This window comes from Exophiala oligosperma, assembly GCF_000835515.1.
Source record: "Exophiala oligosperma strain CBS 72588 unplaced genomic scaffold supercont1.3, whole genome shotgun sequence".
In the NCBI taxonomy this organism is placed as follows: domain Eukaryota; kingdom Fungi; phylum Ascomycota; class Eurotiomycetes; order Chaetothyriales; family Herpotrichiellaceae; genus Exophiala; species Exophiala oligosperma.
The window spans coordinates 1293785-1314565 of record NW_015622820.1 but is presented as its reverse complement, the minus strand read 5'-3'; the positions used below and the strand labels follow the sequence as shown (position 1 = coordinate 1314565).

General features: G+C 49.5%; 7 protein-coding genes across 7 annotated transcripts; 4 read left to right on the top strand and 3 right to left on the bottom strand.

Moving 5' to 3' along the window:
* Nucleotides 1-27: 27 nt before the first annotated feature.
* PV06_03286 (alpha-acetolactate decarboxylase) lies at nucleotides 28-801 on the top strand (the record flags this gene model as incomplete). The annotated part of the gene is made up of 2 exons (XM_016404054.1): nucleotides 28-435; nucleotides 505-801. The coding sequence occupies 2 exons, from the start codon at nucleotides 28-30 to the stop codon at nucleotides 799-801; spliced, it is 705 nt and encodes a 234-aa protein (XP_016265059.1).
* A 7179-nt stretch (nucleotides 802-7980) lies between these two features.
* PV06_03285 (uncharacterized protein) lies at nucleotides 7981-11513 on the bottom strand. The gene is made up of 3 exons (XM_016404053.1): nucleotides 10936-11513; nucleotides 10553-10844; nucleotides 7981-10493 (listed from the first exon to the last, which is right to left on the bottom strand). Exons 1-3 carry the CDS (start codon nucleotides 11271-11273, stop codon nucleotides 8712-8714), a joined length of 2412 nt encoding a protein of 803 aa, XP_016265058.1. The 5' UTR covers nucleotides 11274-11513; the 3' UTR covers nucleotides 7981-8711.
* A 337-nt stretch (nucleotides 11514-11850) lies between these two features.
* On the bottom strand, nucleotides 11851-15009 carry PV06_03282 (uncharacterized protein). Its single transcript, XM_016404050.1, has 2 exons — nucleotides 14873-15009; nucleotides 11851-14479 (listed from the first exon to the last, which is right to left on the bottom strand). Exon 2 carries the CDS (start codon nucleotides 14378-14380, stop codon nucleotides 13574-13576), a length of 807 nt encoding a protein of 268 aa, XP_016265055.1. The 5' UTR covers nucleotides 14381-14479; nucleotides 14873-15009; the 3' UTR covers nucleotides 11851-13573.
* On the top strand, nucleotides 12388-12798 carry PV06_03284 (uncharacterized protein; the record flags this gene model as incomplete). The annotated part of the gene is made up of 1 exon (XM_016404052.1): nucleotides 12388-12798. One exon carries the CDS (start codon nucleotides 12388-12390, stop codon nucleotides 12796-12798), a length of 411 nt encoding a protein of 136 aa, XP_016265057.1.
* Nucleotides 12905-13411, top strand: PV06_03283 (uncharacterized protein; the record flags this gene model as incomplete). Its single annotated transcript, XM_016404051.1, has 2 exons — nucleotides 12905-13015; nucleotides 13073-13411. The coding sequence occupies 2 exons, from the start codon at nucleotides 12905-12907 to the stop codon at nucleotides 13409-13411; spliced, it is 450 nt and encodes a 149-aa protein (XP_016265056.1).
* A 1261-nt stretch (nucleotides 15010-16270) lies between the features above and the next one.
* On the bottom strand, nucleotides 16271-17892 carry PV06_03281 (uncharacterized protein). Its single transcript, XM_016404049.1, has 2 exons — nucleotides 16856-17892; nucleotides 16271-16792 (listed from the first exon to the last, which is right to left on the bottom strand). The coding sequence occupies exons 1-2, from the start codon at nucleotides 17503-17505 to the stop codon at nucleotides 16687-16689; spliced, it is 756 nt and encodes a 251-aa protein (XP_016265054.1). The 5' UTR covers nucleotides 17506-17892; the 3' UTR covers nucleotides 16271-16686.
* A 2316-nt stretch (nucleotides 17893-20208) lies between these two features.
* On the top strand, nucleotides 20209-20778 carry PV06_03280 (uncharacterized protein; the record flags this gene model as incomplete). Its single annotated transcript, XM_016404048.1, has 1 exon — nucleotides 20209-20778. One exon carries the CDS (start codon nucleotides 20209-20211, stop codon nucleotides 20776-20778), a length of 570 nt encoding a protein of 189 aa, XP_016265053.1.
* Between the last annotated feature and the right edge of the window lie 3 nt (nucleotides 20779-20781).

The following is a 20781-nucleotide window of genomic DNA, read 5'->3' as shown; positions in this document are numbered from 1 at the left end:
CGCGAGAGTCGACCATATCGCGAGAAAATGCCTTACAACGAAATCTACCAGTATTCGCTGGTCAACGCCCTCATGAGCGGCGTGTCAGACTCTGGCATTGCTGTAGGGCAATTGATTGAAAAAGGAAACGTCGGGCTGGGAACATTTGTGAAGATGAGAGGAGAGCTGGTCCTTCTTGATGGCAAGGTATACCAACTCCAGGCTGAGGGCAGTGTTCGTGTTGCAGAACATGAGGAACAAATCCCATACGCTGCGTGTACGAATTTCAAGGCCCAGGACACGGTCAATGTGACCTTCGACACTAAGGACTCAGTCGATGAGATTCTGGAAAAGTTCGACAATCATGCGAGTAATCTGTTCATGGCTTATCGCATAGAAGGAGTCTTCAAAAAGTTAAAATGCAGAACTGTCAAGGGTCAAGAGTATGATGGTCAGGTAGGTACCAAATCATCGAGCTATCGGAGGGAAGAAGATAGAGAGCATGGCTGATCGATCAATTCCCAGCCACTTTCTGAGCTCGGAAAGTCACAATTCGTCGCCAACTATGACAGTATTGAAGGGACGATTGTCGGGTTTAGGGCACCTCAAGCTTGGCAGGGGTTCTTCGTGGCCGGTGAACACATGCATTTCATCTCAAAAGATCGCAGCTTAGGCGGACATGTCTTGGAGTTAAGTGGTGCAGAGGTTACGATGGGCATAGCGACGATAAACAACATACACCTCGAATTACCTACGAGCGAAAAATTCAACGCGGCAAAATTGTCAACTGATGATGTAGGGCTGAAATCCGTCGAAGGTTGATCAAAGCATGGTACACAGTAACAGCTAATCCAGAGTTGGGACTGTTTGTCGATGACTTTATGGCTTGCCTTGTCTTGTCTACAAGCAAATTCTTATCTTGGCTACTTCCAGGATTCTAGACATGGAGAAATCACCACCATCGATGACACAGGTACAGGGTGAATGAGTGTTCTTCACACCGATGGGACTGTTGGCCACAGTTTTCACAGGAACTGTGCCGAGTGCCGCACAGGTCTTGTTGGCACCTGATTGCGCTCCTAAATTAAATATGGTACATTGCGGCATTGTCTCAGAAATGTGAGTCAACCAGAACATGCAATGTATTGTCTTACAGAGCGTTTGGAAGTCGAGTCTCCTGCATGGCTCAGTATCTTGTCTCCAAGGCCCTGCACTGAGCTATATATTCGCCCTTTTCCTCAAGCTTCTGGGTGTTTCTTCTTCTTGCAATTCCCATCCAAGTTCCTCCAAGTCGCCTCTCGAACGAGCACGGCATTGTTTCTACCACGGAATGAAATACATCTTCTCCACCGTACCTGTTACATAGCGGCCTTCCACAGCGGCAAACCTCCAACTACCCTGCAACTGCCACTCCAGCCTTGAACATGAAATGTTACATACTACTTCGACCTCGTTGACACATCCCATTCTCTCCAAAGAGGAGTGCTGTTCGGCATATGAGGAAAATTCACCTCGGCAAATAGGAACGGGTATCCAGACAAGACTTTTTGTGTTTCCAGAAACGCAATCATTCCTCTATGAACCGAAATCAATGTGTTCTCGACAGTCGTTAGTTTTCAATTTCAAGTGTGACCTTCGACACAAGCTTGACGACCACGTTCTACGAACAGTTGCTACGACCGCCACTCAGCAAGTGACCTGGATCCAATCGGTCCTCGCGCAACTCAGGAGCTCAGCCAGAAGTCCATAACCAAATTGAAGTCTGAGGTGAAAACCAACCTGCTCGCCCACTTGGCCTCAAAGTCGAGTATGATGATTCCTATACATATTGAGTCTGGTGGCACTCTTTGCTCGCTATATGTCTAGCACAGTCGTCCTGCCAATAAGTGCTATTGGAGTCCTACTGTTGTCCTCTGCGCTATGCTTGTTAATTGATCCAGCCTCCACCTGTTCCGACCCAGGAGCCAAGGTTCACGCAATTTGGTGAGACCCAACTGTCATGTAATCGAGGAAAATTCGACTTTGAAGGAAGGCGATGAAGCGGCTGATATCTTTTATCATAGTTTAGCGATAAGCAGTCGAATTTTCTGTGAAAACACTCAGCCTCAGCCTGCTGCTGCAGTGTATTCTTCAATGCTACGCCAATCTCGCCTTCCTCAGGCTTCAAACACGATAATCCTGAAGGAGCCCCTTGTTGCCACCACTGCGAGCCACAACTCTCCTCTTATATACATATTATTTCGTCAAGGTCAAGGCCGCCTTATGCCTTTCATTCCCGCAGACATATGCTGTGTTCGTGCAACCAAGCTGGAACACAAACACAAGTTGCAAACATCGTACTTGCAATGCACCGTCCGAAGTCATCTCTTTAGTCAGTACCAGCAATTCATGGAGGACTAGAGGTTTAGTTTTGTCCTACCGGAGTTGGGTTTCGCTACAAAGGGAAAAGAAGCCAATGAGAATCGATTGAGACAGTACATCGATGTTCTACCTAAACTAGAGGTTGCATGAATCCTACAAGCAGGAGAGAGGTCGGGAGTGACTTGAAGACCGTGTGCGAGGGCTGCTCGGGCGTCTGCCACGCCAGCTTGCAACAAAGACCCAGTGTTCCCCGAGCGCGTCTCGGTGCAGGTATCTGGTGGGCATCTCTTTGCCGGCAAATGCATGAGCTGCCAGCTGCGTGGCGGAACATGTTTGTTGGCCGCTGACCGGTCCACCTACACTCCAACCACACCATCATCCCTCAGTGCAGCACAATTAGACAACCTCTCGGAAGAGACACAGGCCCCTTGTTTACGGGTCAAGAGAGGGGATCCAAGGGAACTCACGTCCATGACCACTTTCTACACAATCTCGACGAGATCATCGTCGAAATGTGTCACTTTCCAGTCCTCGTCGCACAGGAAGTCACGACCAGCATGAATTGGCAAACCACTGTATCAATAAACCAATGTACATTTAAGGGAAGCTCAGACGGCTGTTCAAAAAGAGGCTACTTGCTATTATTCGAACCCATCAGTTGCCGAAAAGAAAACACTTAGGCAAGCTCCTGATGCTCTCAAAGGTTTACGGAGTTGTATGAGTCGAAAATATCATCCAGTAAGTATCATACGGTGGCAAATGAACTGGAGCAGTCTTTCGAGGTGTTTCTTCCTTCCTGCGAGTTGGAGGAAGAGCTCGTCTGCCTCGGTTTACTAAGTACTATTAGTCGATACGAATAGCCATTAGAACAAGGAGATTAAACTTCCCTTGAGAGCAGTCAAACTCACAGCCCGAAATTTTCCCAGATTGGAACTCAAGGATGAATTGAAGGACAATTTAAAACGTTCAACTAACGAGACAAGAGATGAGCTCAAGACGCTGAACAGGAGGCTGGAAGGATTGAACACGAAGTCGAAGAAATGCAAACGGAACTACATACGGTCAACGCAGCGCTCAAGACCGAGTTACTGAAAACCATGAAAAAGAAATCCAAAAATGAAGTCTCTGAAAAGGACATATCATTGCAGTTCGAACGCTTTCAAGCCAACTTCTTCAGAAGAATTTTCACTCTTGTAAGTACTCGAAAGACTACATATTTACTAGCGATCTTCTAACGCTCACGAAGTACCGTCCTTAGCTGGAATTGCAACAGAAACGTCGCTCGCAAGTCTTTGGTATGCGTATAAGATACGCACGACCGGTGAAGCTACGAAGGAGGCTAAGCTGCAAGTACGGCTTTGGATTTAAGGAGCAGAATGAGCAATACAACACGACTAATGATGAGCAGGTGAACGCACCATACGCATCAAGAGACAAACGATCTGGCGCAACCTGAGATAACAGCCAACCTCGACCGAATGTTCGCCCTGTTATCGATGGCTCAATTCGCACCTAGGTAGCCACCACCGATTAGGGCCTGCCTCGTTGCGAATCTTGAAGGCGCTCAGATTGTCGCCCAACTCACAGTCGCGCAGAGTTTCAACACTGAGGACGCTAAGCACGTTCGCGACACCGATCAACTGTATCGTAACTCTATCATATGGGTACTTAGAGACGGCCCTGTGGCTAAGTCAGAGAGCTAACGTGTCAATTTCATTTCCCACGATCTAGAAATCGTGCTGTACAGTTGGCTACATTCGAATTGGCTCAAAGACCTCATGAGTCATGATCGCAGTACGCAACCTACACACAGACTCAGCATAAAAAGCTACTAGGAATATCTTCGTTCAAAGGATAATGTGGACATTTATCAGTACACTAAGACTGTGACAATGAATAATTCTGAGGACAGTGACACATCGTTCTTAACACCAGACTAACTCTTAGGTAAAGAGGCCATACAGGTTTTCGAAGCGGCCTCAAAGCTACCGGTTAACTGCCTAAATCTCGCGATCTATAAGGCTAACTCACAGCCATAATATATCGACACCCAGCGCCATTTGGTCGGTCCTACAATCCTTGCTGAAGAATAGGGGGATACGTCTCAAGGATATTGTACGAGTTCGTTAGAAGTTCTCAGAATAGTCTTCGGACCTTTTTCTTGTTTAGCTACTAAGCATGCGACCACCCGCACGATTTTGGTGCTGCTTCATTCTCGATCCGACTGACCTATCGGCCTGGCGTGACTGGCAAGGGCCGACGGTCAATACGCCTCAGCGTCCCGTGGTCAAACTCCCACGCGGCCAGCGTATCTGGTGATGTCCCATCCACTGGCGACTCGGTATGAGATATTCTGTGAGATCTCTGGCCCAGATGATAATCGCCGGCCACGGCGACGGTGGACAAGGTTCCCGCATTCGGTGGAAGACTTGCCTCCCGGTGGCTGGGTGTTGTGTTTTTGGGCTTCATCACAAAGGATCAATCCTGTCAATCCAATGGGAGCACCTATCACATGGTATGTGATTGCGACCACATTACACAACAATGTTAACGAGTTACTTGGACCGTCATATCTATTTCAAACTGGACGCATTTTTGGACGATTTTATGGAGTTGGCCAGAGATGAATTCATTTCCGATAACACTGCCGCTTTTTGGCCTACGGCTGTTTACTCCCGAGTCAAAACAAGATTTCCCGACTACAGGAATAACGAAACATAGTGACTTACTGCCGTATCCCTACGACCCACGAGGGTTTTCTAGATCTTTGGAAAAGACCTACAGAGGATCTACAAAGGATCTAATTAAAGACGGGAGCCTTGAGTATTTTGAGACAGAATCATCACTGAATGGGTATTAATCCCATTTGGGCAGTCAAAATTGACAAGTTTAATTACATCAATACTGATGTATCTGACCTCAAGGCCAGCGCTTCGAATACCAAAAGGCATATCAATCCGACACCTTAACAATATCTATTGGAGATCGAGGCCAAGTGATGAGTGTCGTATTCTCACAGTCACAAGTTCCAACCAGTATTCCATGCATACAAGTCAGTACCAATGGAAGAGTTGGTTTGGTCCCATAGTGGACAATGACAATCGGAAATGTCAATTGTGCTGTGTGCACCACTGTCATTCTCGATATTCCAGCAACACTACCCATACATATCTCATTTGGATCCGATACTCTACTTCGCCGAATGATTGAAGGTTGGGCCGAGAGCTTACGACAACTCAGTAATACTTTGACCCTCCCTGATCGATTGGAAGAAACATTGCAAGATCAAGATCTTCAAATGGCGCTTATTAATGCAATCAGTCAAGGCATTGAACGTGCTGGCCTTACGAATGTATACAATTCAAAAGGAACCGTACAACAGCTCTTTAATACGGCGAAAAACACTCGTCACAGCGGCCCTCTTAGTGGAATTTATTCCCTACGCCATCCTTTTTTTTTGCAAAGATAGAATACTACGGTACTGATTCTATCCTATACGTTGGCAGAAGCGCTGAAATGGCCATCAAGATTTGGCTGCAAGCACAGATCAACTCACAAGATGTTGAGTTTGTTATCGGGACATCCTTGGTAGTTACCATCCAGATCATCGAATAGCGCTTCCTCCTGTTTCCACCCTTGATGATATCAGCAAAGGCGAGATTCAAATGTGGATGTTGGATTTCTACAAGGTGGTACAAGTCGATTTGAGTGACCCGCGGCATGGCTCAGCCAAAGATCGTTTCATGATCCTCGTAGAAGTCCACCATGCCGCTGATGCCTTCCGGACTTCCTTCAAACAGACTGCATCAAGACGTCCAGCAGTACCATTTCTAAACAACCTCGCATCTTTGACGATATAGCTGCCCAAAATGGCACTCCTTCATATCTTAATACCGCAAAGCACTCTACAAAAAATTGGCAGCAACTGCCCTGTGAATCGGACAAGAAGGTTATCACATCAGATGGAGCGAGCTTTTTCAGATCTGTTGACTACACACATCGCATTCTCCCTTACTCAATCTTGAGACTACTGTTGTTCCGCTACAAGGCAAGATCTGTCAAACCTACCGGATCCATGAAATTGCTTCATCCAGGCACTATTTTTGGTCACAAGTGTCTTGAACCGAACAAGCAGCTTCAGCAGAACCAGGCATTGTTGAAATCATACTTGGTACTCTCGAACAACGATCACGACCTTGACTCGAATGACGAATGATATATCTATATATACACTAAACAATGGCTTTGCCGGTCGTGTTCTTTATTGTCTATTCTATGGTTCACTTCCAATCACCATCGTGGCTTCATATGTGCAAGGATATTGGCCGCTGTTGGAGGATTTTCCATAAAATGCATTGAGGAAACACAAGACAAAGTCATATTGGTAAGAACTCAACACCTAGCTCAGAATTTCATCATCATTCGTCGGAGGCCCTTTTCTACCAAATCCACCGATAAGCAGTCCAGAGTCAAATAAGACAGACCATTAGGTTGAACTTCATGCCGGAGACTGGTCCGTTTGTGGACACTGTGTTTGACGAAGAACATCAAGACAATACTTTTCTTGCTTGTGTTTAACCCCTGGCTCTGTGCTTCTCGAGGAATTCACAAAGTTAGACATCATCAGAAAAAGTTGGTAAAAAGGGCTATCCGTAACGATTGGACGATATCAGGGTCGCTCCTTAAGATAGCTGCACGGTTTATGACGGACGAGCAGAAGGATCGATGGCACCAGTCTTCGGAAGTAAAGACGGCAACTTCTCACACCTCGAAAACCGACAAAACATCGTTGGGTAAAAGAAAAACGAAGAACCCTCCTGCAAAGTCGAACCGAACGACAGAAAGTGTCGCCATAAGGGCAAAAACGTGTCGCCTCTCCCCCCAGCGAAGGACCATCAGCTACTCTGACCCCCATCAAGCCTACTCCTTGTTCTTCAGCACACACCTCGATATGTGGCTCGCCCACTCCTCGCTCTGAAGGTAAGATCCAACCTCTAGCGACACCTAACGTCGATTGAGCAACCAACAGTTCAACAGAGACCGCGAAAGCGCAAGCATAAAGCTGCTTGGCTCGATATAAAGGTTAGAGAGATGGAGCAACAGGAACGAGGTGTACGATATGGAAAACTAGAAACTCAAATGAACTGAGGAGTTGTATAATGCGCAACATCATATGGCATCTCGGGTGTCTGAATTCCGATAGCTTCCCTCCCGATGAGATCGAGCTGATTGACCATGCGATGGAAGAGGTGTAATGCCAATTGCGCCTTACACTTCCCCTTCCGACGAATTGGTACGTTCGGATGAACATACAAGCACGCAAGCTGTCGTGCGAGGAATATACTGGCATGAAAGATGTATCGATTCCAATGGTTTCGCTCCTACTGAGGTCGAGCTCATGAAGTACGTTTGTTGTCATCTCCCAATGGACTGCCGCATACCATGGACAGATGGACCTCATCACTTGTCTCGTCTCTCTGATACCTTACCAATCACGAGATGGCCACCACGGATGAGGAATAGGAATCTGACTTCCACGGTGGCGATTCCGTCAACGATGAGTACGAGGACTTTGACATCACTCCGAAATCTTCGTTCTTGATTACGTCCAGTCCAGCATCAGCGGCATGGAGGAGGAATGAAGTGTACTCCACAGAACTCGACGATGAAGAAATTACAACTTTATTTAGACCTAGGTCTAATAGTTTACGACAACTGATACTTCGAATGACTACATTTGTAAGTCTGACGGTTGAAGCATCGGAAAACGCAAAGGGATCCCGAAAGGTATGTGCCAAGTTGTTGGAGGAAGATCACCCTATCGACGAAACAAGGGTAGCCATGTCGCCAACCTTCATGTGCCTTACGATATCAACCTATGAGCCAATCGAATGAAACTACAGAGCCCGACTTTTCGACATTACTAAAACTCCAGTTGATGAAACAGTTGGCGACCTTTTCTCGGTGGCAATACTAAAACAATTGAATTCTTTCGTTAGCAAAGATGATAAGAACGCTTTTTGGTTCGAAGCAGGATCAGAAGGAACACCGCAACCCGAACCGCAACCAATATCAGGATCAGGTCCTGCCCAAACCTCCACCGATGGACCAGGTTCTGCCGGAAGCCCAGCACGAGGAACAGATCCTGCGAAAGCCCAGCGCAAGGATCTACCGAACAGTCATCAGTAGATAACAGCGATAAGGAAAGGGCACGAATTGACCCATTGTAAAGAGAGCATCGAGCTCTGCCGAGAAGTCCTTGAGGTTTGTCTCAGCAGCCAAAGCAAAAGGGGGTTCATCCCACATACTTACCCACGGGGTACTTACGATTCAGATAGCTAACCTAATCTAAGCTAAACTGAAGTGAACAATCAAATACTCCATAACCATTCTTCCCCATCGTCTTTGTTTTTGCTATCATCGTCGTCCTCCTTCACGGTTCCAAAAGCATCCAAAATCGCTTTCCCAGCTTGAATGACGCATTCTTTTTCATCCTTTTTCCACGTCTCGAAACGACCAAACTTGCGTGCATCCACGATCCTATCCCCGCCCGTGAGAATGGCACTCGCGAAACAGATACAATTACTTCCCTTCTCGTCGGGGCTGGTGTGGGTGCCATCTGACAATGTCGAAACGACTTGCACGCACCTCTCGAAGACGGCGAACATGTTCAAGCGCGCGAGGGGTAAGACACCCGACTCGGTTGTGGCGGTTGTAAAAGACCTTTGTGCCGCTTCTGCAAGATCCAAAAGACGTGGTTGTTGTGACGACTCCGTTGACGTCGACAACGACTCGCGACGCCGCTGCGACGACACCGTAGCCCCAACACTCCGTCTTTTGGTCGTCCGGGTGGTAGCACAACCTTTTTTATCGACGACGTCGGCGGCAGCGACGTTTAGGCTGTCCCACACGTCGTCTCCGACATTGTAGTCTTGCTGTTTGACCCTGAAAACAAGACAATCGACCTTGCTGGTCGAATCTGTGTCGCCGCTGCCACCGTAAGCCCCGAGTCCGGCGGCGCGACGGGCAGCGTGGGCCGGGATCGCCATGCACCACGCGTCGTTGCTGTTTCTGTTCTTGTGGCCCCTTTTGAACTTTAGGCGAGCGCCGACGTGTCGACTCCAGCACGCGCGGAAACTGCCCTTTGGCCGCGTGCCACCCGGGAAGAAGACACCACCAAATTGATCGCAGAGACTTTCCAGGATCGGGATCTTTTTGAGACGGTCGAGTTGCGTGAGGGCGTTGTAGGAATGCAAGACCGCCCCGACGTAGTGTCGGTAGTTGAACAGTCGCATGCCGTAGTAGTGACACAGGTCGAGAATCTCCAAAATCTGGTTCCCCGCGACCCACGGCGACTGAAAGTATATGTCCCAGCACTTGTACTTGGCGTAGGAATTCAAATCGGCCTCGAGATTCTGCAAATGATACGCCAACGTCTGGGTGCAGCGGCAGGGGAAGCACGTCTTGTCGTTGAGGACCCTCGACACCTGCGAAGAAGCTTGCTGGGCCAGCCGGAGAGCCGCGAGACGGCACCTAGAGATCTCGTTGGCCAAAGGAAGGGACTCGAGGTAGCTCCGGTAGCCTTTGGTCAGCAGCTCAAGACCCAAGATGGCGGACCAGGACTGGGCCTTTTCGTCGTCCCGCGTGATCAGATAGCCCACGTCGGCGTACACGGGCGTACTGTTTCTGACGATGTTGGGTGGTGCGGCCGTCCTAGCGACGAGGTGTACGATATTGTCGACTATCGCTTCCACGAACCGGGGTCTTGCCGTGGTCCCACTGCCGCCTGCTGGTGGTTGGATGTATTCGGCAGGTTTCTGGACGCACACAGCGCATGACTGGATGAGCAACTTGCTGTGTCCTTCTCGAAAATGAAGGAGTGATTGTTCCATCTTTTGCAGCTCGTCGAGAAGAACGTGGCCACCGTCGCCCGAATTCTCACCGTTCGTGACCTCGTCACCGATTCGCTTACAACACAGCTGATGAAGTCTCGAAAGTGTGAGATCCTCGTCATGCGTGAGCAACTCGACCCCGACTTGACGCAACATCGAAAATGCGACGTCCGTAACAAAGGCAGCTACCGGGAAGGAAAGGTGGCCATTCGCGGCTAGAGCCCAGCAACGTTCAACGGAGGACGAAATATCACTGATACGCTATTGTTTACCGATCAGTAAGTCATGTAAAGGAAGGTACTGGTACTGTGAGACTTTACCTGGATGGCTTCATTCACTTCGAGAAATGTCCCGAGTTCGTCGTCACCGAAGTGAACTTCTGGACTCTTGCCCTCGCAACTCGTCGGGCCCGCTGCGGTACATTCTGGGCATGAAGAAAGCGCATCTTGCTCAGACTCTTCCTCGGGTTCGTCGATGTGTTCCACGTCCAGACCAAGGTAAGTGTTCTTCGGACTTTCCAGGGACGACGCGACCGACTCTCTCTTTTGACTTCCCGATTTATGGTCGTTGCGACCACAACACGCACAGAGATCGTTGTAAATCTGAGCCAGGCTTCGTGATGATCAATCAAAGTCAGTTTTGAGGAAACTTCAGGTGTACACTGTTTGCACTCGTCAAAGCACCGACAAATAACCTTCCTTACCTTGTCGTGAAATGCTCGTGATTGATCGTGTCGACATCAACGGCCGATTCATCCACCTGGGCACGGAAATACTTGCTGAGTCTCTTGCGAGACGTGATTGTTTCTCGAAAATAGAAATGCACCATGTCGGGTACAGCCCGCAGCCTTTTCGCGGCCGTCTTTGCCAGAGCTTCGAGTTCCTTGATGGGCAGTGTTTTGACGCGACGGTTCGGCGTCGGACTGTACTGGATCAACCATGCCACCAGTGCGCGGCTCCCTTTCTTGTACCGCACGTACGCATCGAGCACGTCAGGTGGCAAGCCGCTGAAGGTGATTTTGTGGGAAGGATTGAGAAGCATTTTTGGAATGCTTTTGTGCCGAAGAACGCAATGGTCGAAAAGAAGGTAAGAAGCTTCACCTCTGATTTGCAATAGTAAACGAAGCAAGGAGAGCAAAGCGCGTTTTGGTCGGCAGGCAATGTTGGAAGGGAACAAAGAGAGCAAACTGTTTGGTCGGCAGGATCAAAACACAATCTTACCTGAGAAGTCGTCATAACTTGGGAATGAAAGCATATCTATACCATGTATGCTGCCACAAAGACCAGGAATGGAATTTGAGGACAAGGAGGGAAACATGAAGCTTTTTTTCCAGGACGCCGTACCCCGCCACTATCGACATCATCTTCCACATTCGGCAAAATCGACACCATGGATTTGACATTCTGGCGAAATCGAGAGAGATTGATTGGGTGAGGAGTGAGAGTGGACGCAAAGAAGAAGAATCGAGGACCTTAAAAGACACAGACGCTGGACGGGATGTTGAGATATGTTTATCATTTCCGGCAAACTTTCCTAAAATAAATCCGATTGTTTAGTTGATACGAGAACGAAAACGAGCAACAGTACGAGTACGGACGGAAAGTGGTTTGGGAAAAAGTAAAATCATCACTCGTTTCATGAGATCTAAACTACCTGAAGGTAAACTTGTTATCAAATACAGGTGTCATCAAAAAAGGGCATTTCAGCCAAAGTCGTGTATCGTCATCGTCCTCCTGTCGTGTCATGCATGAAGCGTCCACCAAATTTCAGAATGGCAGTACAGTACAGTACAGTACAAAGAGATCTCCCCCAACAATTGACCACCATCCCTCCTCCTCATCATCCTCACTCCTAGTCCTCCTCGTCAATCAATTTTTTATAATGCACTGGCATGCTGTCCTTTCGAGTAACCAGTTCTTTGAGAGAGTTGCTGACGCGTCGGATATTGTCGAGTGACTTTGCGTATCGGAGACGGTAAGGTTTCTTCGGCGATCTTGCTTTGACCTGCGTCAAAAACACCTTTTTGGTGGTGGGAGGGGCCTTTTCATGGTCGAGCCCGTCGACAATCTCGACAACCTCGACAATCTCCTGGTTGGCCTTCTTCTCATCAACGACAAGTTGTGCAGGACCGTGGGTGCCGCTGGCGGAAGCGACGATGCCTCGATCAAGCGGGCAACGCCCATTCTCACTTGACAGCGACCCGATGGAGAATAATCTCGACAGTCTCGACGGCGCGGCGAATTGGGCTCGGAGGTCGTCGTCTCCCATGTGTGTCGACCAGACCACGTTGTTGTTGCTATTCTGTCTGGCCCAGTCGATCTGCCTTCGTCGTTCAGATGCACCCCAACCATATCGTTGGGCGACCAGTGACCAGATCTTCCCGACGGCCAAGGTGAAACCAACAAAGACGAGTGATGCCAGTATGATGAGGACGATGATCGTCCCGACGAATGCTTGGGGAGGGAGATCGCGAGTTTTCAGGTGTTGCAGCAGTGGTGTTGAATCGCCGACTGTAATGTCGTGGGCGAGCACATCAATCGATGGGATTGGCGCCATGTTTGACTGAGAGTTTCGCCAGGAAAAGGAATGTGCGATCAGGATTCTGCCCTTGAGCGATACCGGTACGCCGCCGTGCAAGTCAAGCACGTTTGGTGAAACAAGTATCCAAGGTGATGAGCTTCGCTATCCAAGATGTGATCAGGATCTTGATCTTGAGCAACACTAAGACCCTGCTGAACAGTCAAGCACGTTGGAGAAACACACGTGTTCAAGGGGTGTTTGATGTAAGACTTATCAAGAATTGCTTACGAGTGGATTTTGGGTAGATTGACTGAGAACAGCAAGATCGGCGGTCCCGTGGTGGCAAGATATACAACTATGTATGCTTGAAGGCTGGTGTTGCTGATGAAGCTGGCAAGCTGGTAAGCTCAAGCAATGTCATGCCAACCTCCATGGCGGTCTGTGCACACGGGATTTCCTGGCCTTCCAGAAAAACCGCGTTTCAGGTGGCCGGGGCCTTTTGCGCAGGGACCTCCCTTTGTTTTCCCAACCTCACGGAAAGCTTAGATCCCAGTAACGTGGGTGGTGATCTGTGCGCAGATCTGAAGAAATGTGTTGCGACAACGAGGGATCGACTTGCTGAATGGCTCAAATACAATTTCATGGCTTACACACGATGATTTATCGGGATATTTCAAATCGTCGCGCAGGTATATCTTGAAGCCACCAAAGGCTCCTCGTCGCGTGGCCCAGGAATGCATGCTTCAGTCAAAACTCGCTCGCGCTTTAAAAACGCCTCTTCTCCATGCTCCTGCTGGTAACAGGAAAGCTCCATGGATTTTTTATCGCTGCAGCATTGGATGTGCCAACAAACTGTCGACCGTGATGCTGGGCCCGCGTCGCCTGAGCGCCAGGTACTGCTGGTCTAGACTGTTGATCGGCGATACAGGCGTAGGCTCTTGAGCTTCTATCGTGGGAACTTCCATCATCGCCCTTCTGGTGTTACTGGGATGGTACGTGCTATGGGCCGAAGAGGTGCTCGTTGAGACGTAGTCCCGAGGGTCGTAGGGACGCAAACCTGGCAGTGGCTTAGGATGATATGCTTGGTACGATTGCGGTCTCGTGTGGCTGTGGTGGTTATTCTGTTCGGGAGCTTCTTGAGGGAGAGAATATGGCGGCGGAGGGTTGAAGTGATCTGGTGGTAGAGCAGCAGCTATTTCCACACTCATGCTTTTGCGGCGATCTTGAGCCTGTTGATTACGTTGATGCATCCTAGAATTTCGTTCTAGAACACCTGTGGAGAAGTATTGGTCCGAACGTCGCCGATGCTCTTTCGGTTTGGTGTATGATGGTCCGTTCCCCGTATCAATTCTCAGCTTTGGTCGAAATACTGCAGCGGGTGACGTTGTCCTCGGTCGAGGAGGTGGTCCCGGAGTTGGCCGATAAGGTATATAGTGGTCTGATGGTGGCCGTACAGCTGCCCTTTCCACTGGGCGATACTCTGCCGGAATGTCTTCCCAAGGCTCAACTTCTGGTCTAGAGGTAGTTAAATCGTTTGTGGAGGAGGATGCGGGTAAGAGCAAGCTCGATCTCGAGGGTCGCAACTTTGACCGTACATGGCTGAAGAAGTCGTGACCTGATGAGGCCATGACAATAAGGAAGTTGCCGCCAGCTCTGACGGTGCTGAAAGTGAAGACTAGTATACAGCGAATGTGGTAACGTAGGTGGGAATATGGAATCCTATAGAGCTGCAGAAGAGTTAGGATATTTGAATGTATGAGATGTTCAACGCGAGCTGGCCTAATCCGGCTCCAATTTGTAGTGTACTGGGGTATTTGTATAATATTAGTTGGTGACCATCGAATTCCCACCACGCCGGCACTTGTCAGAGGCGAAGTTGGACGCCGCCTGAGCTTTAGCAGGGAGACAAAAACTCCACAAAGAACAAGCATGAAGACGACAAGAAATACTCCGTAATAGTGGCTCAAATAGGCAAACCTGCTTCGCAAAAGCCTTTACGGCCCGACAAGGAGATGCATCATTGAGGCACATGGGGGGAGGGAGGTTGTAGTAAGATTTGACGACATCAGGCGACAAAGGATGAACGGGGGCGGGATTCTCGTTAGTTGTTGCCCACTTACCTCGTGGTACAGAGAATGTGTGGGTTAAGGACCATTGAGATGATGATGGATGGTTAGTGTAGTGGCCATATCCATCTCCGTAGTGGAAGCACAAGACAACATGTTCGCATGTTGTTGGCTGTGTTAGCCGATCGTTGACGTTCGATTCATCATGAGAAGCAGCGTGACATGTCGACGTCGCGATATTGAGCCATTTCGAGAAACATCCGTCCGACGCAAGGTCAGTCATCATGCATACATACCCTGAACATGTCGGTGAGCAATCATACGTGAGGAAGATTGACGCGGAGAAGTTGATCTTATGCATTCATACCTAGATCAGTTAGAGCTGACCCTTATTGAGGCTATGATAAGCAACTAGCCCCCAACTTCGCTCCATTTGCACCTGCGGACATCTTGAGGCCAGGGCCGAATCTTGGGGCGGAGAAGAGAGTGCCAATTATAAGACGGAGTACTGTAATGCTCTTCGGTAGTTTCAAGATTCGCAGTTTTTGGCGAGTTGGGTCAAAACTGCGATGGTGCATGGAACCGGATCTCCGGGGGAACTGCCAAGGCGAATATGAAGAACGAAAGCTCGTATTGACCGTCGCAGTTTTGTATACATGGGGAAGGGATGACCTGACATAATAATGACTGGACCTTTGTAAGCCTCAAGGTAGTCTGCTGACTTGATTGATGGACACAAAGGTGAGTGAATACGACTCAGTCGCAACTGAGAAGCAGTCATAGCACATGCACTGCTATCGAACACCGGGCTGTTGGCAGCAATTATCGCTCAGGCAGGAAGCTCGATAGAGGACACCTCAAGATTCCTTCAGCACGGTAAAGGGTTGCCACGCCTCCGTGGGAAGCCATACACTGAAATGATACGGAGCGATGGGGCTTTCTGCGATTGAAGGCCTGGTTCACTCACCGCGCTTTACTCACCATCATCACCACCAGCAGGCCAGGTGATTGTTTACTGTACAAGTGCGGTGAATGACCACGGAACCGAGCCGGGATTCTGGGATCGTTGTTGTACGGAGTATTGTAGATATTGCATACATTTGATCACACAAGACTATCTCGTTGTTGCTCTACTGTAGTTGTGAGCAGTTCTCATGCGTAGTTCTCGCCATCCGGCTCGGACCTAAATACGCCAACTCGATGTAAAGGACGCGTAGGACCGTCCTTGGCCATGCTCAGCGTCATAGTACGAGCCCAATGTACGTAGGGAGATATCTTGACAGCCAGACCATGACACTTAGACATAGGAACCATCAGTGCCATGTTTCAGAACATCAAACAGTCAGCAAAGAACGCAGCGACCGTAACGAAGATAGAAGCAACGACGGCGTAGAGGATACGGCGTGGGTATTGGCCCGAAGGAACAGGGGGCCGGGCTCCACTGGAGATCTAGTACGGAGTAAAATGTCTATATTCTGCTTTGGGCGACGTCTAATTTCCACCGACAGACAGGAGACGAAACCTCCCCCACTCACTGCCACTTCCCATCTCCTGAGGTTTGGCTTTTTCGATGGTCATGGGTCAATCAGTATTTTGGTGTACAGCGAGAAAATGAACGCGAAAAACGCGTGCGCATCAAGCCTTGGGAAAAAGGGCAGAAAAACCATATCCGGTAAATCAAGTAGGTATTACGCAAAATGCTAGCTACAGCGGAAATCCCAGCTAGCACCTCTGGCTGCGTCTAAACAAAAAAGACATGCAAGAAAAACCCCTTCTCCAATATCACAACCCCCAAGACGTGTTTCCTGTCCTCAGAATGTGGCCATGTGAATCGTGATAAAGCAAAAACGCAGCACTAAAAAGGGCATTTATGCCATGACGACGGCAGCGGCGGCAACGAGACCAGCGAAAGCGAAGGAGCCAGCGTTGGCAGATGCAGCACCAGTGAAGGTAGCAGGGCTGACTGGGCTTGATCTAGAGTAACCGTTAGCATATTCGAGTTCCTCTTCTTTGGCAAACGGCAAAGGAAAAACTTACGGAGTGTATGACCAGACACCAGTACCAGTGGAAGCAGGAGCAACAGGGGTCTCAGAAGTAGGACCAGCGGGCCAGTATGGGGAACCGGTCTTGGTAGAGATTGGCGCAACTGGAATGCTGGTTGGGGCAACTGGGCTGGTTGCGACGGACGAGGTGCTGTAGGTGTAGTAGCACCAGTCGGCGGGAGGAGCACCGGTCCAGGCAGCAGAGATGGAGCTGAGGACTTCAGTTGGCAGGAGAGAGAACCAGGCGGGAGGAGTGGTGGCCGTGTAGCTGGGGCAAGCAGCGGAGCTGGTCGAGACAGGAGACACAGGAACGCTGCTGCTGGTGATGGTGGTCCAGTCACCCCAGGCACCCTCGGAGGAGCTGGTGGTGCTGATGGGAGAGACAGGCTTGCTGGTGGTGGTGGTCGAGGTCCAGTCAGCCCAGGCAGGGTCGCTGGAGGTGCTCACAGGCGCGACTGGCTTAGTGGTCGTGGTAGTCGAGGTCCAGTCGTCCCAGGCACCGCCTTCGGTGGGAGCGGCGTATGGGCAGTTGGTGACGGTCGGGCCGCAGGAAGTGATGGTCACATCGTCGGTGACGGTGACGGAGTAGGTCTTTGCGGATGCAGCGGCAACAAGGCCAGCGGCGACGGCGACGGAGGTACGCATGTTGTTGGTTGTTTGTGGTCGTTTGGTTTCGAGATACCGGAATCAAAAAATTATAAAGGCTTCGAAAAGCGAAGAGGCTGGTTTGTGTGGTTTATTAAAAACGAACGTGGTTGGAGCTGAACTCGAAAGAGTGGACGACCGGAGTCAAGGCGTTTGGATACAAAAGTCACAGCTTGGGTATGCGAAAGGAAAAGTGCAAGGCATTGGGCATCTTGAGGTACTTGTAGGACGCGCTCGTAGTCTGGGAGATTGCGGCGGCCAGAGGCTCTGACGGGGCCGGACGCTGAACCAAAGTGTTAGCCATTCGCCGTAACTGGCTAGCGATGGAGCTTCGATGGCAGTGCCTGGAGATTACTTCTGGAGAAGCGCGAGCGATCAAGGTGAAAGAGACAGGGGACTTCGTAAGGAAAAGGAGCAGCTTGAGTCAAGGCCGGAGACCGGTGGTCCACTAGAAGGCTCGCCAAAGCTCAAATTAAGGCTGCGGGAGGCTTTGACACCAACGCAGGTACCAGGAGGCTAGCTAGGCCAAAGAGCCAGTGATGGAGCTCGATGTGAAAGCCACCGACGGACCACATGGGCGCTAGAATCTCGCAGCTGACTCGAGCCAGGGAGGAGGGACTGGGCTGTCACAGGCGCGCTCAAGCAACAGCAGAGGTGGATCTGCGAATAGGAGAAGCGAAAGCTGCAATTAATTTGCCGGGACAGTCAGGGCTTGTGCCGAATGGTCTCTCGCGTGTGCTCCTCTTCGGCTGCTCACTTGGTTTCCCAGCGACGAGAGGTGGAAATGCTTGCCTAGAGGTTCAGGAGGATGCACCCGTGAGATGGAGTGCTGCAAGTACTGTACATAGTGTACGAGTACAGTACGGGGTACTCGCATACTCAAAGAGCTTGTCATGCCCAATGTTTGTATAGCATACTGTCTGTCGTTTTCTAACTGCAGGCTGACGACCGAGCTATCTGTAGCCCACTGTACGTGAGTACCAAGCGTCAGGTTGACCAGAAGAGAGCCCAGCCACAGCAATGGGTGCTCAATGCGTCGTAAGGATTTTCATCGTGGAAAATGAAAATACTACGCCAAACGGAATTGGGGAGTTTCATGTTGGTCCCTCGTCGTGGGTTCAGGGGTTGGACTGCCGGTGGATGGTGGTTGATGAGAAGATGTATGGTTCCCCATTGGTCTAACAGTCATCACCTTGGGTAGGATGAGGCGTCGGACTCTCTTCTCGTATGATTACGGAGTCACACTCACCGATTGATCGTCCTCTTGGTGTACTCCGTACTCGTACTCGTCGTAATCTTGTACTCCGCGATTTGTTGGTTCAATTCAGACAAGATTACTTCGTATAATGTGATCTCGCTGGGTTTCACAAAATTAATTAGCAGAGGTCGACACTGTACCGCATTTCCGAGCCCTCGTCCACTACTGTTTGTGGTGTTTCTGTGAGCATGACAAGAATAGTAAGGCACGATCTCGATTGATGCGCCCTTCATATGTGGCTGCTTGACGTGCTCCGTGTTCACTTGACGCGTCGCAACTTGGCGCGAAGTGGCTGTCACGGTCTCACTTGACATGAACGTCCAAGCTGGCGACGGAACATCTTGACGAAGTGGTAACTACTGGGTACAGAGGACACGTACAAGTGTGAAAGTTAGTTATCATTTTGAACGGTGCGATACGAAACCTGGCACAATCACCAGATCCAGATCGAAAAACGTCGACATCGTCCGTGTCCATGCGCCCAACCTTGACGTGTCTACAGTAGATGCTTCCAGTTCCCAGTATGAGCACTGACTGTGATGTCTTTTCTCAGCACCACCATGTCAACGCCCGTGCTCTTCGTCCTCGACCCAGCCGCCAACCTCTCGCTGGCTCAACCTTACCAGCCCTAAAAAACGCACCCTCCACCGTCTTGTGTTGCTTGTTTTTGCTGTCACCCGATGTCCTTCAACTGTCATTGGAGCTCCGTAGATAGAAAAACACCTTGCTTTTTTTTGGCAGGTGGAATCTTGAACGCTGAATTTTCCCTCCTCTCTGACCTTCATAAGTATGGGCTCTTCTCCTTATATGGGGCTGTGCTGGATCTGCGAACACACAACCACCAAAGTTACCAGGCTCTGGATAATGTTGAAATATATGACAGGCGTTGAGAACGCAATTTCCTTATCGCTACAAGATCTCCGCCTCATCCATATCGATTGTCTGAGTCTTAGAACTTGATTGTAAGCCCAAAGAGTCACTGATACTACGGAGTATCAAGCCGGAGCCTCGTGGATTACGGACTGTATATTCATCTAAAGAAAGCACCTTAACATTCCGGCAGTTCTAGCATCCTCAAACATTCTACGGACTCTTCATCCAGCTTCCTCATAAATTGATCTCACGAGACTTAGCACGCGAATTCTTTTTCCATCCAAGGGAAGTTGCGTTGTCGACTTGTCGAAGGCCTTCTCACAGAGTAACGAATTCGTCTAGCCTTCAGTTCCGTCCAGTAATGGGCATCGTCTCGTGAACATCACTGCGGCGAATCGCACACTGTTACTCTGTCATTGCGGATAAATGAATGGCCATTTCATCACAATGCCGCATCATAGATATTGAAGCCGAGATGGAGATGGAAATCTCATCCGCACTCGATACACCACGTCATGACATTCAACCAGAGTCCCAAAACTTGTCACCACCAATGAACTATTGGATTCGATATGTCGCTGACAATGCATTTTTTCATCACCAATACTCCCGACTTCGAATCATGGTCGCTCTGTGTCTCTCCGGCTGACGATGGAGAAGTACAAGTCTCTCCTCGTATGACATTTCCATCTCCACTGTCCCCGGCAGTGACAGCCTTTCTGTGCTACTGCTTCTTCTCAACAGCATCATCGACTGCGTCACCCATTGAACATCATAACTTGCCTCTCTTGTTACAGCTGACAAAATTGCATGAGAAGCTGTACCTCAAGGACCTTCGATATAGCTTAACATCCGCTAATCCCGGATGTACGACCCATCAGGAAGCTACAACAGACTCCCTCTGCATCAATCCGAAGGCTTTGGCCTCTGCTCGCAAGCTCAACCTTGTCTGTGTGGAAGACCTATGTCCGCCACAGTGGGAGATGGTGCACAATCATCATTGCCGTCCTCCACTCCCTACCCAATTCTGGATCACGGTGAGTTTCTCCGTGAGTGCTTCGCAGTCTCGTGAGGTCATTCTGCTTGGTATGAGTAGGTCTGAGACAACATTTTCCGACGCGTATGGAATACTCTGTCAATAAATA

Bases quoted from the DNA above. Each gene is read 5' to 3' on its own strand.
- PV06_03285 (XM_016404053.1), bottom strand. From the start codon at position 11,273: ATGCTTCTCAATCCTTCCCACAAAATCACCTTCAGCGGCTTGCCACCT. The intron at 10,845-10,935 runs GTAAGGAAGGTT...ATCATCACGAAG, and splicing joins CACGAGCATTTCACGACAAG to CCTGGCTCAGATTTACAACG. The intron at 10,494-10,552 runs GTAAAGTCTCAC...GGTAAACAATAG, and splicing joins AAGTGAATGAAGCCATCCAG to CGTATCAGTGATATTTCGTC.
- PV06_03282 (XM_016404050.1), bottom strand. From the start codon at position 14,380: ATGGCCTCATCAGGTCACGACTTCTTCAGCCATGTACGGTCAAAGTTG.
- PV06_03281 (XM_016404049.1), bottom strand. From the start codon at position 17,505: ATGCGTACCTCCGTCGCCGTCGCCGCTGGCCTTGTTGCCGCTGCATCC. The intron at 16,793-16,855 runs GTAAGTTTTTCC...CGGTTACTCTAG, and splicing joins GGTGTCTGGTCATACACTCC to ATCAAGCCCAGTCAGCCCTG.